We start from the raw sequence: 14537 nt of genomic DNA on the forward strand, positions 1-14537 counted from the left end.
ATATTATGTAATAAAAACAACTAAAACAAAGTACATTTGTTTTATTTATTCTATTATATAAGCTGTTTACACTAACAAACTTTAATCTTATAATGTTTTTATTTACATTACTATGTGTTTTCACTATAGAAACATATTACAGTTTTTCAAAAATAATAAGAATCACGTTTTTGTATAGTTGTTTCAGCATTGGAAATCTAGAATGAAGACATTCATTTGGCATAACATTATAAGCACAAACTTTTTATTAATAGAATAATAAACAATTGATTTAAATTTTGATTTAATATATTTTAGATATTATTGATAATGTCATATTATGAATTTTATACAATTCTCAGTATATTCCACTTAAAAACCATTAAACATCAATATTTACTGACTAAATCTCTTAGAATAAAACGATGTTTCAATTTTATTACCATTTAGAGTCCATTTAAGTTTTTTGTTAAATAAAAAACTTATCAATTTTGGGTAAATAATTTACATGATTTTATTTATTACTTCTGCTGCTAGGCCATGTATATAAAAGTGTTTATGTCTTCATCATCTCGTCGCATATATTTATGTTCGATAAGCCATTCCAGTTGTTCCTTGATCATCTTCTTGGAAGGCAAGAACATGTTTTTCAATATTTCAATTAGTTCGCTCTGAAAAAAAAAGTTTTATATCTTACTTATATAAATGCAAATGTTTAGATGTTTGGGTGGATGGATGTTTATTTGATGTTATCTCCGGAACGGCTCAACGGATTGTAATGAAATTTGACACACATGTATAACATAGTCTGGAAGAATACATAGGCTACTTATTAAATTTTTTTATTCCGCGTGGACGTAGTCGCGGGCGACAGCTAGTCATGCATAAAATAATTACCCCAAATATATTTTACTTCAAAAAGATACACAATTACAGAACTGAAAGATGGAGTTGCTGGAACTACTTTTTACCTGCAGTGCTGTGTTCGTAATGCGCTTTCTCATCTTTAATATTTTGATAATGGCCTCCTGAGTTCTTAGAATTCTTAATTGTACAATAGAATGGTTATCCTCAATCTGAGAACGTTCAGTGCTCAGCTGCAGTCTGCCAATCAAATTTAATTTTCCACGCCTTTGAGGTTTCCCATTCTTTATAAGAGCAAAATCTTGATTTACCCAAAAGGCAGTGTTTTCTGCAAAATCTTTAGGATTCTGTACGACCGGTTGATAACAGAGTAATTGCCGTTTGAGTTTAGGAAAAGCAACTAGGGACCATAATGTCCTTCTTAATTCAGGATCAGGAAGTTCAGTTGCAAGTCTTAAGTTTTCATATGTCACCCGGTCCAATGGTCTTTGGTTCCATGCAAACAAAACTGCCATTTGGAAAGTAGTTACATCCAAATCAAATCTACCAACTGAGTTTGCAAATGTAATTGTACCATTACTCATATGATGGTACCACTGCAACTTCCTACCGGAATGCTTCTTCTTATAAAACTCCTCCACCTCTGGTATATAATCCTCCAACTCCAAGGGCAAACTAACCGTTACTCTTTCGGAGCCTCGAGCCCAAGCTCCTGCATTCAGAATCTTTATATTGATTGCATCATGACGAGTTGTTTCTCCTCTGAATTGAATATTGAGATCTTCACTTACTTTAATATCTTGGAACATTCGAGCTAACTTATTTACATAATCAGCAGGCATACCAACTTCTCTTAACCACTCAACCATATCTTCCTCTTTTTCAGAGTCTGCACTAGAGTCTAATATCAACCTTCTTGTTAAATGCGCCTTATGATATCTCATAAAAACATCTTTGTTCTCAATATACTTCAATACTAAGAGTACATCTTTTAAACGAGATTCTATTTGTTCACTAGTTAAGCGTTTACTAAGAGGAGTTTTCCGTAGTAACATATCACAGTAATTTGCAAGCAGTTCGGGACACTTACTTTCAGGAGCGGTACCTTTACTACCGCGAAGAAGCGCTGATGATGGAAGCTCTAACTTAAAAACTGTTGTGTCATTCACTACACATTTGTAGGCTTTGTCCCTTGCAGTCAAAAACCTAGGATCGTCCATAAAAGCTTCCTTAACAAGACTACTGAACCTTTTGAATAAATCTAGTAAGCGTTCCACATACTTTTCTGAGTCTGTGGTTATAATGTCAGCAGAAGCCACCATGTCAGCTAAACCAGCTGATACAATATGAGCTTCTAAGTCTCTCAGTATGGGAGTAACTCCCCCTGGCACTCTGTCTAGCAAACGGAACATAAGCTGCAACTTCTCTGTCTCTCCAGCTTTAATTAATGGTGCACTTTCAGCTAATAATGTAGGCAAATGTTCAGTTATTATAACTTTCTCACAGCATTGTGTCAGTGCTGCAACGCTTCCACTGCCCGGCTCCAAATACCTGTGAGCCCTAGCCTCTTCTTCCTTTATACGTTGATCAGCATACTTCATATAGGACTGTACACCATTAGCCAACAAATATTCATTAGCTTTGTATTTATAGAATTCTTCAGTGGCTTGCATGTAAGCTGCTTCAAAATTTTCTCTGTATATTTGCAATTTATCATTTGTTTTTGAACATAAATTAACTGAAACAACATATTACTTGTGTAAGAAGTAAGTTTTTACATGTAACTCAATGGTTGATAGTTCAATCTAAGATCTAGAGCAAATAACAGGGCAAGACCTTAATTTCTTTAGTTTTGTTTAATATTATCAAAAGTAGTGAGCAATCTAAATTTATGAATAAGTAAAAAAATTATTGGTTATATTATAGTTTATATAAGTTACTATGATTTCTAATGATTAATAATCAACACTGATGATAATAAACCCAAGAGGTTTGGAAAGATAAGCATTTGGTTTAGTGCAATCTTGGCACATCTGCCTTATTATTTCTGCATACTTGACACACTATAGAAGTATATGTAAGACATGTAATAGCAGAAAATGTAACCTTACCATATGATTCTCTTACACCAATGACCAGCTGAGAATCAAATGACTCTCCATTCCTCTCAGCTTGGACTAATTTCATGGCAGAATCCTGCAACCTCTGCTTGATATCCACAAATATACTTTGGTTCCATGAATCTAACATTAGTTTTCGGACCAAACTATCCTCTATATTGTTGTTGTTATTCTTTTTCAGGGCATTTGATGTGTTGGAAATTGCAACTTTGCTTATATTGTTAATTGAATTTTCTAATTGACGAAATGGTGTCGGTAAATAGTTGCATTGCGTGAAAAATTTGCCCCATTCTGCTATGTATGCTTTAAGAAGAGCTTGGTCTTCTCTTTGCGCGAGTACACGAGCCTGAGCTTGCTTTATGTACATCGTTATATCTTGCTGAAGAGCATCTCGTAACTTGTAAGGACCCCTTTCGTCCCACAGGCATACGGAATGTACAGCTCCGAATAGATCTTGCCATTCTATTTGGGTAACCGCCTCCTGTTTTAAAAGCTTCAAGACTATTGGACGCATAAAAGGCCATTTATCTTCAAAAGTAACCTGCCCTCTATCCTGAAAATAACAGCTTTTGTAATCCGATGCACAAGAAAAATGTTAGTTTTATAATATGATACGATACCTTTAACATGGTTTATTGAAAGGATTTTGTATTTTACAATAAAAAAATCACAAAACGCATAACATACAACCACTGTGTATTATTTCTATTTTTCTTCACTTTTTGATCAAAGCCAAAGAGAATATAGCGATTTTTACGATACTCAAAAGTTACTACCGAAGGCCAAGGCAATCAGAATCAGCCATACAGCAAAGAACTTTTTCCGGAAGATGAAAAACAAATTGTTAATATTATTCCGCAGTATCTCTTAATGTTTGTAATAAGGCTTATTTTTATATAAAACGTAAAATATCTTGTATTATTCATTTTTTTTTAAAGTAAAAAGCTGATGAGATGCATGATGCCTTTGCCGTTTGTAAATTTAATTATAAGTTGTCAAAAAATGCGAACTCATTTGACATTGACAGTTTGAAAAGTGCGCAGACAAAAGTTTTTTTTATTTTATTAACTTGTATATTTGTAACCAATTTTTTAATATATAAAATTACGTGAAAGACCTTTCATAATACTGAATTAAAAATGAGTTTATTTGGTGAAATTGTTGAACCTGCAAGCCGAACTATTTGGGAAGATTGGGATGATGTTTTACCAGAAAGAGATGATTCTAAGTAAAAAAAGTTTTCAATGAGTATATTTACATTATTATATTGCATTATTATATCAAACGTTTTTTTTCAGGTTGCAGTGGCAGAATAAAATCGATATAAACCAAGACATTGATACATTTTATTTTATTGATGGAAAATATTTAAAACATTTCATAGATCTGCAATCACAACAATTGCAATTAATTAATGAAATAAAAGAAGTGAATTTAAGACTTTATAAAATTAAATTACTCCATAAATATCTGTGTACAATAAAAGATTATGATATTGTTTTAAGCAGTGAAATAGTTCAATTATTAGAACCATATCTAGAATCATGTAAAAATATTATAACCATCCAAACCATTCCAATTTCGGAGTATCGAAGTACCCAGTTTCATGTACAACCATGCGTCATAAGAGGACTATATACATCGGCAGTAGCAAATAAATCTGAATTTGAGTTTCCAAAACTAGAGCAACCTAATATAATATCTGGAGTTGTGGCAGGAGGTAAGAATAAATTTCCTGATTTGTTGTAGACATGTATTTTATGTGAATTCTTTTTGTGTGAAATAAAATTCTCAATAATACAATGTTATGTTGTTGACCATTATAATATTAGTATTATCACCTTATTTCATATGAGATCATGGTAATAGCTGTTATAAACCTTAACACAGAACCCATAACCTAGAACACATTTTTAAAACTTTTGTATCTTCACACTATCATAGAGATATAGAGCAAACCAGTATTTTATTTCACAAGAAATAGGTTTTATATATTTTTTTTCTTTTCAGTCATATCTTTAAGGGAAAGATTAAATCAAAATGGAATTGCATTAATATGTTATATGGAGAATACAGATGACTATCAAGTGGAAGAATTACAAAAGTTATTTAATAAACTCGATCTTGGTTCAGTTTACAAACCGACAATTAGTAATGTTATTAGTTCTAATTTATATATTTGATTTACATTAAATAATATCTTACAATCTAATTCTTTCATTGGCCTTTGCTACCCAAAATGGCATACTCAATCTCTTTTCAGCTATGTTACGCCCACTGCTGGGCATAGGCCTCCCCCAAGTAATAAATATGGTGCATTTCACAATCACTGATTTAATCTTACTAATACATAAATGTGAATGTTTGGATGGATGAATGTTTGAAAGTATCTTCAGAATGGCTGAATGGATCTCCCTGAAATTCCGCATGTAGATGCGGATAGGCTAGAGAAACACATAGGCTGCTAATTTAGTTATTTCTTAATATATATAAAGCCAGTAACTATATAACTCTTACTGTTACATGTGAATATTTAAAGCTGACATAGCTGCCAGTATTTTAAGTTTGCTTACGTAATATTGGTAATCAATAAAAAAAACAATAATATATCTTAAAAATTATTTAATTAACATCAATACCAGTGTAACACAATATTACATTAAAAAAAAATAATATTTTACATAAATTAATTAACAAAACATAACATAAGAAACTCATAATTTATACAAAATTAGCACAGCCTATTGAATCGCAGAACAGTTGTTTATTCAGAAAAAACTAAGCATTTTATAAAAAAAAAAATACTTTTCTGATGAAAATCACCCATAAAATATATTTTTCACTTTTTACAACATTTACATATTAAGGAAAGATATGTTAGAGAAAAAGGTAATTTTGGAATACACATATAAAAAAAAATAATGGGCTTTCGAATTTGGTGAAATTTATTAAACTGCACGCTTAAATTGTTTGTTTTTATATTCAGCAGAAATATTAAAATTATTCATCGTTCGTATTTATCTTTAATTTTTATTGTATGTTTTATTCAATATATTTTATTAATATAAGAGCTAGTGAGAAATGTAAGATTCGAAATATTAACATTTCTATGGCTATACAAAATACCTTAAATTAGTAAGCATATAAAAATTCGATGACCCGCTTAGAAATGATATCAATTAATATAAATAATCATTTTAAATTACCTCTTAACCTTATTCTATAAAGTATAAAAAATATATTTTATCCATGCTGCTTTCAACGCCATATTACCAAAATTGTTATATCTGATTAAAATTAATTACATTATTAATTTTTAATGACAACTAAATAATAAATCAAAATATAGTCAAATATGTAAAATTTAAAAACAATTTTTTTTAACATTACCACAAACCTACACTGTGGTAAGACCTGAATAAAACCTCTTTTCCAAATAAAGATATCTTTTATAAAGGTTTCGTCAGTGGAAACTCACGGTTATATAAATAGAAATTTTAACAGTAACAATTTATTAATACATATCTGTGCGACAATGAAAATTATACTTTGAGAGCAACTTTAATATAATTAACCACTGATCTCTATCTAGCTTATTTGTTAGAGTTCCCAACACCGCTACAGCCAGCGCCAAAATGGCGAAAATCAAATAGGCACAAAATACCAAGGCCTATCGCCAGTTCAATGACATATAGAGGTCAGTGTAATTATTATAATAGAAATTGTCTTTTATAACATAAATATTTTACTGTCCTTAAATGTAACATTTAAACTGCGATCCTGTAATAAGTATGTAATGGCAATAAGTTTATAAATATTATATTTTAATGAATGCAATTTATACTCTGTGAAGCATCCTTTATAATTTTTTATTACGTTGGAAATCTTGCAATTTTTTCATTGTCAGTTTGACATAATACATGAAAATCTTTTTTGGTATATATATATTTTGAAAAATTAAATATCAAAAATAACACGATACTAAATTTTAAACAATTTATATAACAATACATAATATAATAATAACACTAAAAAGCGAATGTAGTTCCATATGTTTAAATCCCCATATTTTTAATACAATTGCATGATTCAAAAATAACATTGGTAACAATTTGAACAAAATAATTTGATTATAATTCTTAAACAATTTACATATAATTTTAATGTTTGAAGTAAATCTTCCTACAAATTTTTAAATTAGCATATTCTTATGATTAATTTTTTTTTAATTTTGATATTGAAAGCTTATTTCTCAATGATATATGTCTATGGCCACGGCATGCGTAGTTTATATAGACTAATTAAAAGTAAAATTCATCTAGCCCGGTGGACAAAATTGAAACTAAAGTTCAACATCAAATAACCAACTTGTCATGTCTTTTTTATCAAAATTTTTTTTTAATAAACTGCATTTGTTCGGAAACATGTCCCATAAAATTTCTACGTAATTTTTTTAACTCTCAAATTTACAACGAAGCAATAAAATAGCGTAGAAGTCATAATTTGACATTCATTTGTAATTATTTAGTTCCACTTTGGTCCACCAGACCAGATGAGTTTTTCTCACTAGAATACTATTATGAATACTTATAATTATAATATTATTTAGTCATATTATTATATGCATAAAAATAGGTTATTAGTATTATTGAATTCTACAAACTAAACATACAGATCACTACTAGAAAAAATCACTTATAAAAAGCTTAACTTTAATAAATATTAAATGTACTCTTAGTGTAAAATATATCGATATAGTAGACTCGATTATCCAATTCGTTACTAATCGATTTTCTTCGGCATTACTAAACGATTAGTCTGGTTTATCAAGTTTCTACTGTATATGTAAAATATATGCTTATTTTTGCATTTTAATGATAAAATATATTTCTATATTAACTGACATAAATTTTTCTGCACTTTAAAAAAAATATATATTTTCAGAATGTAAGTGCAATTAATTTTTATATACTTAATGTCAAATGTATATTTTGGTATACTCTTCTCTAAATGTGCGTATGTTGAATTTTAATCTCTTTTTGCTTCTTTTAAATATAAATATTATATATAATATATAATTTGTATGTTTGTTTGTATATCAAAAATATATTGATGTAATCTATAGGTGGTAATAAGTAATGTCAGAAAGACGAGGTAAGAAAGTTAACATTAATACTTTTGCAACTTTCAGAGTTGATTATATCCTCTCGAGAAGTTACATATACAAAAAATATCATTATTTTAGTCTCCTACTAACTTAACCTTTGTCAAATTTCACGTTTTTCAGCTCTTGCAATTTCCTTATAAAAGGTGGTACAAATTTTTTGCTTCTCGTAAAAAATCTTTGATTCGTGATACGTAGATTATTCCAAGAATACTGTTTGATCATTATCATATTACTTTTATAGTAAGAAATAAAAAATAAGGGAAAAATGCCATAAGGCAAAAATAAATATTAAACTCGCCTTTTGATTTTTGTGAAAAAAAAATTGTTGAATTTAAGTCACCAAAGTTTCTGAATCACAGATTTTTATTTCTTTTTAGACAGTTTTAACGGGTTATATCAAAAATTGTCTTTGGTTCTTCGTTATTACTCTTCATCACCTTTTTTAAAGACTAGGTTCCGTGCAGAAAGATTTACAAGTCCAGGCGTTTTGTTTAGAAAATATGCATTGCAAAAAAAATTTCAAACTATGTTATTTTATAATAGAAGTTAATATTGTTAGTACATGTATATTTTATTTTTAAGGCAATTCTGATTTTATTGATACTGTAATTTAAATTTTTTGTAATTTTTTATACATATTATTTTTTTCATGTTTATTACTTGGTCCATTATGACAAGCCAGTGTTTTATGGTCACTATATTTTATTTAACAATAAAGTTGCCGGGACATTTGTTTTTACAATAAAAAATTATACGTAATTTATGTTAAATGTTTCAATTCTAAACGTCTATTGGTATAAAATTTTTATAAAATATAGCTATATCAATGTTTTTATAATATTTGAGCTGTATAAATGAGTTATTATTAAAGATCCGTTTCGTAAATATTAAAAAATGTATTTCTTACCATGTTTATTATTATTTATTATATAAAAAATGTATTTTAATATGAAAAATGCTTGCATGTTAATAATTTTATTATTAAAAACTTCTTAATTGATTAATAAATCTAATTTATAAATTCTATTTCTACAATCTATGGTTTAAATGATTATTGGATGCTCTTCATTATAAAATATGATTAAGCAATATTGAGGGCAATATATATGTTTAATCCACATAAAAGGTTATCACTTATCAATATGACATACAACTTGTATATCGTGAGTATATTATCAAACGTATAATAAATATATACTACAGTTATATCAATCTATGACCAAAAATAACAGAAATTATGAATTTTTTTCCGATTTTTTTTTCAATTAATTCCATTTTTAAAGTACTTTTTGTACATTAAAATATATATATATATATATAATTCCACATTTAAACAAAAAACATTAACAAGTGTAAATTATATAATACAGATATTAGAAAGTCTAAATATCTTTTTTACCCGATAAGTTTATTATTGATAATATGAAATGCTTTAAGCTTGAAAATCGCAATGGTGCAATACCCATTATATATTTAAGATGATATATAATTTTATATAAAAACTTATCACTTAAAATTGCTAACACCAAATCAACATTAAGTTATAAAAATGTTAAATGAGAATTACTTATACATACCTCTTAGTTGCCCTGCGTAGCTTCTAATGACTAAATCTATTTATATAAAAATGACTCCGACTCAATTTTTATATGTTATATATAAAAGTTTTTTCTCTAAATAGCTTTGGAGGTACATAGAACAGCCTTTTGTTTTACTATTTTCTATTATCTCAGTTTCATTTCTAAATGTCATTGATGCCACCGTTGTTTTGTCCAGCCTTTACATTCTCGAGTATTTTGTTGACAAATTCTGAAGTCTGTCCCGCTATTTTAACCTCTGTAATAGAATTTAAGAGTACATTGTATTTAAGTACGAGTATTTTAATAAAAACAAATTAATAGACTAACTTTGTTCCAAGATATAATTGTATATAAAAAATCTTTATCTAAACTTTGTGGCAAAATCATTGAATTAAAAAAAATCTTATGGAACCAAAATTTTCGGAAAAATGTAATTTGTTAAAAATTTTAAGACTTGATTTGAAATCTGTAGTCATAATAAAAAAAATATTTTTTGCAAAAAAAAAATCCAAATGGCAAAATTGTAAATACATACCTGTAGCTGTAGACACAATATTCGCGGTATGTGTTGACCAATCGACATTTTCCGGATTACTTATCCGACTGTTTAATATTTGCTTCATTTGCGATATGCCATTCATAAGGCGTTCTGAAATTATATAATTCACATTGAAATTTATTTAAATGCACCTCTGGATAACATGGAACCCACATTTATTTATTAATTTCTCGATTTTTTTAATCGTTTAATTCTTCTCTTTTAGCTCTCTTTAATTATTATTTAATCTATTAATTTTGACCAATTTGAACTTTGAAATTTATGTATGAACTTAACAACTTTTAGACTGAATTGCTGGAATGAATGTGACCTGGTATTCATATTTTTTTCCGAAAAGTTATCTTTTAAATTAATTATTAGTTTGATGCCTCACATAATATTATCATGCATAAAACTTACTGTGCTCTTGCTGTAGCCCGTACAATTTTAATTTATTAGCTTCATGCTGTGCTTTCTTCTTTAATCGGCAGGCCCTTGAGGCAAGTTTGTTCTTTTCCTTCCTTGTCTTAGGCCTCACGTTAAACGGCAGCTCGCTAACTGGTATCATATCAGTAATGACTTTGCTCAAATTATCAAGTTCGAGGCCAATCATATACAACTTCTTTGGATTTGGGGTTAAGTCATTTCCATCACCTTTCCTTGCTTTTCCACTGAAATAATTATGCTATATTTATACGCCAATAAAAAAGAAAAAGAAATTCTCGTTTTTATTTAATATTTAGCATTACTAGATGCCAGCAATAATAAAATCTGTTGCATGAATGTGCTGGCTTGGCCATTGAAATACCACGATCTAACAGAAGGCAGGCGTCAAGTGGAAGCAATACCGCGTTTCGCCTGATAAGTGTGCGTCCTGGAGATCCTCTTTTCATCTCCACCTTTCTCTTATATGGTAAGATTTGGAAGGAGCAGTGGCTTTGACGAAGGAGGCAAGAGGTAGGGGAAATGTACTCTGTGCCTCCCCTCTTTCATCGTTTGGGGATAGGTAACTCATCTGCAATTGTGTATGTCTATAGTAAGCGCTCGTCTACCTTATGATATAAAAAAATATATTTACCTGTGCTTGATGCCTCGGACACTGCAGCTGGGACTAAAAACAGGGTCTGTAACTGAATTTAATACGTGCGGGTCTTCTGATTTCTTCTTCAAGATCAAACGTTGACCTTTAGGACCTTTAGCCTGGACATTGTACTGCCAGAAATATTTCTCTTTCCTTGATATGCTGCGCGCATGTTTGTTCTCTGACCCCTCATCATTGGATTCTAAAAATAACAAGTTTATGTTTAATTGAAACCTGAAACACTTTGCTACACTTAACAATTTGTTTTTATTGCATCATGTTAATAAAATTATATGTAACCAATACTAACTCTTCTAGGATAGTTAAAGATTAAATAAACTTTGTATTATGTATGAATAATCATTTCCATATATTTACTTCATATAAAAGTAAACATTTGTTTTGAACCTAACACATAATAATTTTTCAATTAATAATAAAAATAATTTATCAAAATTGACAAAAGACAATAAAAAAAGTCTGTTAGAAATTAGTTAATTCTGCAGACAAACAGGTACTAGAAAAAATCTACAAGAAAAATCTATGACATTTCAAGGTCATGTGACACATATAATTGTCTCTGGTTTTTTTAAAATAAAATTATATGGATGGTAAAATTACTTTACACAATAATTTCAACAATTAAAACTGACAGTAATAATAATTTAAAGACTTGTTTGAAATACGGCCCTGGCAATTTCTCGCTTTCTCTCTAACCAGAGTTTTTCGCCTATGGAGGTTGTCCGTCGAGACCAGAAAATGATTCTCGCTTTTCAAGGTTTGACAATATGTAAATATCTTATGTATACTTGTATATTACCATCAGAAGAAAAATCCTCATATCTGTCACTATCTTCATCTGATTCCGCCTCTTTTTCCTCTTCATCTTGAGAGAAATCACCAGCACCAGGGCTGAGCAGACTTCCTGACAAAGATGACACAGATCCTGCCTCCGCTAAAGAGCTAGTTGATAGCAAATGCTTGCGAGGCTCCCTGCGCTGCCAGATCTGTAATTATTATACACATGTAAATAATTATTATTTTTCAATTTTTTTTTTTAAATAACCATGCATCTTAACAAAGGATGTTTTTTTGTATCCTTGATTTTGCAATCACAACTTTTGCATACATGATTAACTACTATTCTAATATATATATATCTTTTATAATTATCATTGATTTCACATCTTTATAGTTCGCTCCACTTTAATATGCTTAAAGTATTTCCTTATTGTTATGTTAATAATCGCCTACATGTCGTTTTTGAATAATTTATAAATATTTATGCTAAAATTATTCTCAAGACAACTTTTGGGTTGTAACACTTTGGTTGCCATAAATACTTTCCTTCTCATATAAATAGGAATATAAAAACAACAATTTGAATTATATAGTTAATTTTATTACTTTAGTATTAAAACTTAAAATATTTGGGAATTTTGTTTAGCAATTCCTTACTAGATAAGATGAGGAAAATATGTTATAAAATATTGGAAAGCACAAAACCTTGATAAAGTATACATAACAATATCTAATTGAAATATTTGATATCTTTCCACAAGATATAAATTAAAAATCAACAAATATTTGCACCGTTAAAAACATACAAACATAGAAGAAAAACATAGTATTTTTATTGTAAATCAATAAACATACCTGTTCCATTGTTAGATGAGTTGGAGCTGATGATGAAAGTTGTGACTGTTGTGGTTTGATTGTAGAAGTAAATGGAGGCAAAACAGTTGAGGCGGGAACTGATTGTCCAAGCGCAATCTCCCCATTGTAACCGTCCATCCTTAGCAGTAACTCAGATATCTGATTGTTTGGCTGAGCAAAGCTAGACGAAGCGGACGAATGCTGGCTTGACGGTGAAAACGCAAGTTGCGTCCTACTGTACGGACTAGACGGACTCTCTGAAGGGCGTAAATTAGAAGCTTGCAAAGTATTAATGGCACGACGTGAGCCGCTCATTGCTCCTCCAATTTGAATACAATATCCATTCTCCTCTGGCAAGAGTAAGTCATCAAAATTAAGATCGTCCAATAAAGTATCTGGGTTTGCATTCAACTCAGCAAGAGTCGGCCCTGAAATCAAGTCAGCTTTATCTACTTGGAAAATATCATCATCTTCCATTTTGAATGTGTCCAGTTTGGTATTATCTGCTTCAAAAAGCAACTTATTATATTGCATTGTTGGTACATTATGGAAGGAAGATCCAAAATTATCCTGGAGACACATATCCAAGTCTGCGGTGAAGTCGCACAAGTCGTTGCGCCGCTGCGGAATTGGTACGGAAGCTGACATTGTGCCGAGTTCGTAAGGTGATTCCTGTTTTATTTCCATTCCAGGTTCCAGAAAGAAATCATTCGTGTAAATAGAGTCCGACATTGCACGTGTTGTGTAGGATGACCTTGACGTAGTAGAATCGTCTCGTTGATAGACTGGCGCACGCTTATGTCCTTATCGATTTTAATTCACGCTAAGACCCACGTGTCGCAGTTTACTATTTCAAGCCTCAACATTTAGCTTAGAAATAAAAGTTTTACCAGGATCTCACAAGTAATATTCATTCTTTAATCACATTACGTAAATCAACGAATTGAAAAATATAAGCACTTGTTTATCCACAATGACTTGTTATCGAATAGAGGCAAGGTATTATTTTATTTGCCCGAAATACCCGAAAAGTTACATAATTACACACCAAATCTTTAATTTCACATTGATAATCTATTACACTTTATTCCTTGAAGAATAATAAGCTTACAAAGATTATATTTTCGCACAATAACAAAAACACTACCACGAGACAAGTCGAGAAGTAAACAAAGATTTTACGGTGGGTATTATTATTCAGCAAATTCAAAGGTCATGTGGACGAGACAGATATATTTATTTTGCAAAGGAAAGAAAAGGACAGGTAACGTCGAAAGTCATACGAGGAGGGGAAGGGGACGTCATAGGGGCTCGCCTAACTAGACAAACAACTATACAAATAAACATTCCAATTGTAAGTGGCACAACCTTGCGAAATTTATAGTTATTATGAATAGTTTTATATTAAAATTACAGTGATACTAAAAGAATAATCAAACTAAATGGTATATAATTTAAGTAAATTAACAAACGTAATAAATAAAATTACTAATTTACTGAGCCAACTAAAGTATACAATATTTATTACATGTAGTAAGTAAATGGTACAGAT

The 14537-nt window shown here is 29.8% G+C and overlaps 3 protein-coding genes across 3 annotated transcripts; 1 reads left to right on the plus strand and 2 right to left on the minus strand.

The window, feature by feature from the left end:
* Positions 1-39: 39 nt before the first annotated feature.
* Positions 40-3733, minus strand: Cul5 (cullin 5). The gene is made up of 4 exons (XM_013317980.1): positions 3584-3733; positions 2955-3516; positions 951-2581; positions 40-650 (listed from the first exon to the last, which is right to left on the minus strand). The coding sequence occupies exons 1-4, from the start codon at positions 3590-3592 to the stop codon at positions 513-515; spliced, it is 2340 nt and encodes a 779-aa protein (XP_013173434.1). The 5' UTR covers positions 3593-3733; the 3' UTR covers positions 40-512.
* A 297-nt stretch (positions 3734-4030) lies between these two features.
* Positions 4031-5170, plus strand: PSMG1 (Proteasome assembly chaperone 1). The gene is made up of 3 exons (XM_013317821.1): positions 4031-4191; positions 4262-4683; positions 4974-5170. Exons 1-3 carry the CDS (start codon positions 4103-4105, stop codon positions 5144-5146), a joined length of 684 nt encoding a protein of 227 aa, XP_013173275.1. The 5' UTR covers positions 4031-4102; the 3' UTR covers positions 5147-5170.
* Positions 5171-9528: 4358 nt separating this feature from the next.
* On the minus strand, positions 9529-14363 carry REPTOR (repressed by TOR). The gene is made up of 6 exons (XM_013318034.1): positions 12986-14363; positions 12150-12336; positions 11327-11531; positions 10669-10919; positions 10246-10359; positions 9529-9966 (listed from the first exon to the last, which is right to left on the minus strand). The coding sequence occupies exons 1-6, from the start codon at positions 13715-13717 to the stop codon at positions 9872-9874; spliced, it is 1584 nt and encodes a 527-aa protein (XP_013173488.1). The 5' UTR covers positions 13718-14363; the 3' UTR covers positions 9529-9871.
* Positions 14364-14537: the final 174 nt, after the last annotated feature.

This window comes from Papilio xuthus, unplaced genomic scaffold, assembly GCF_000836235.2.
Source record: "Papilio xuthus unplaced genomic scaffold, Pxut_1.1 DF826933.1, whole genome shotgun sequence".
NCBI lineage: Eukaryota > Metazoa > Arthropoda > Insecta > Lepidoptera > Papilionidae > Papilio > Papilio xuthus.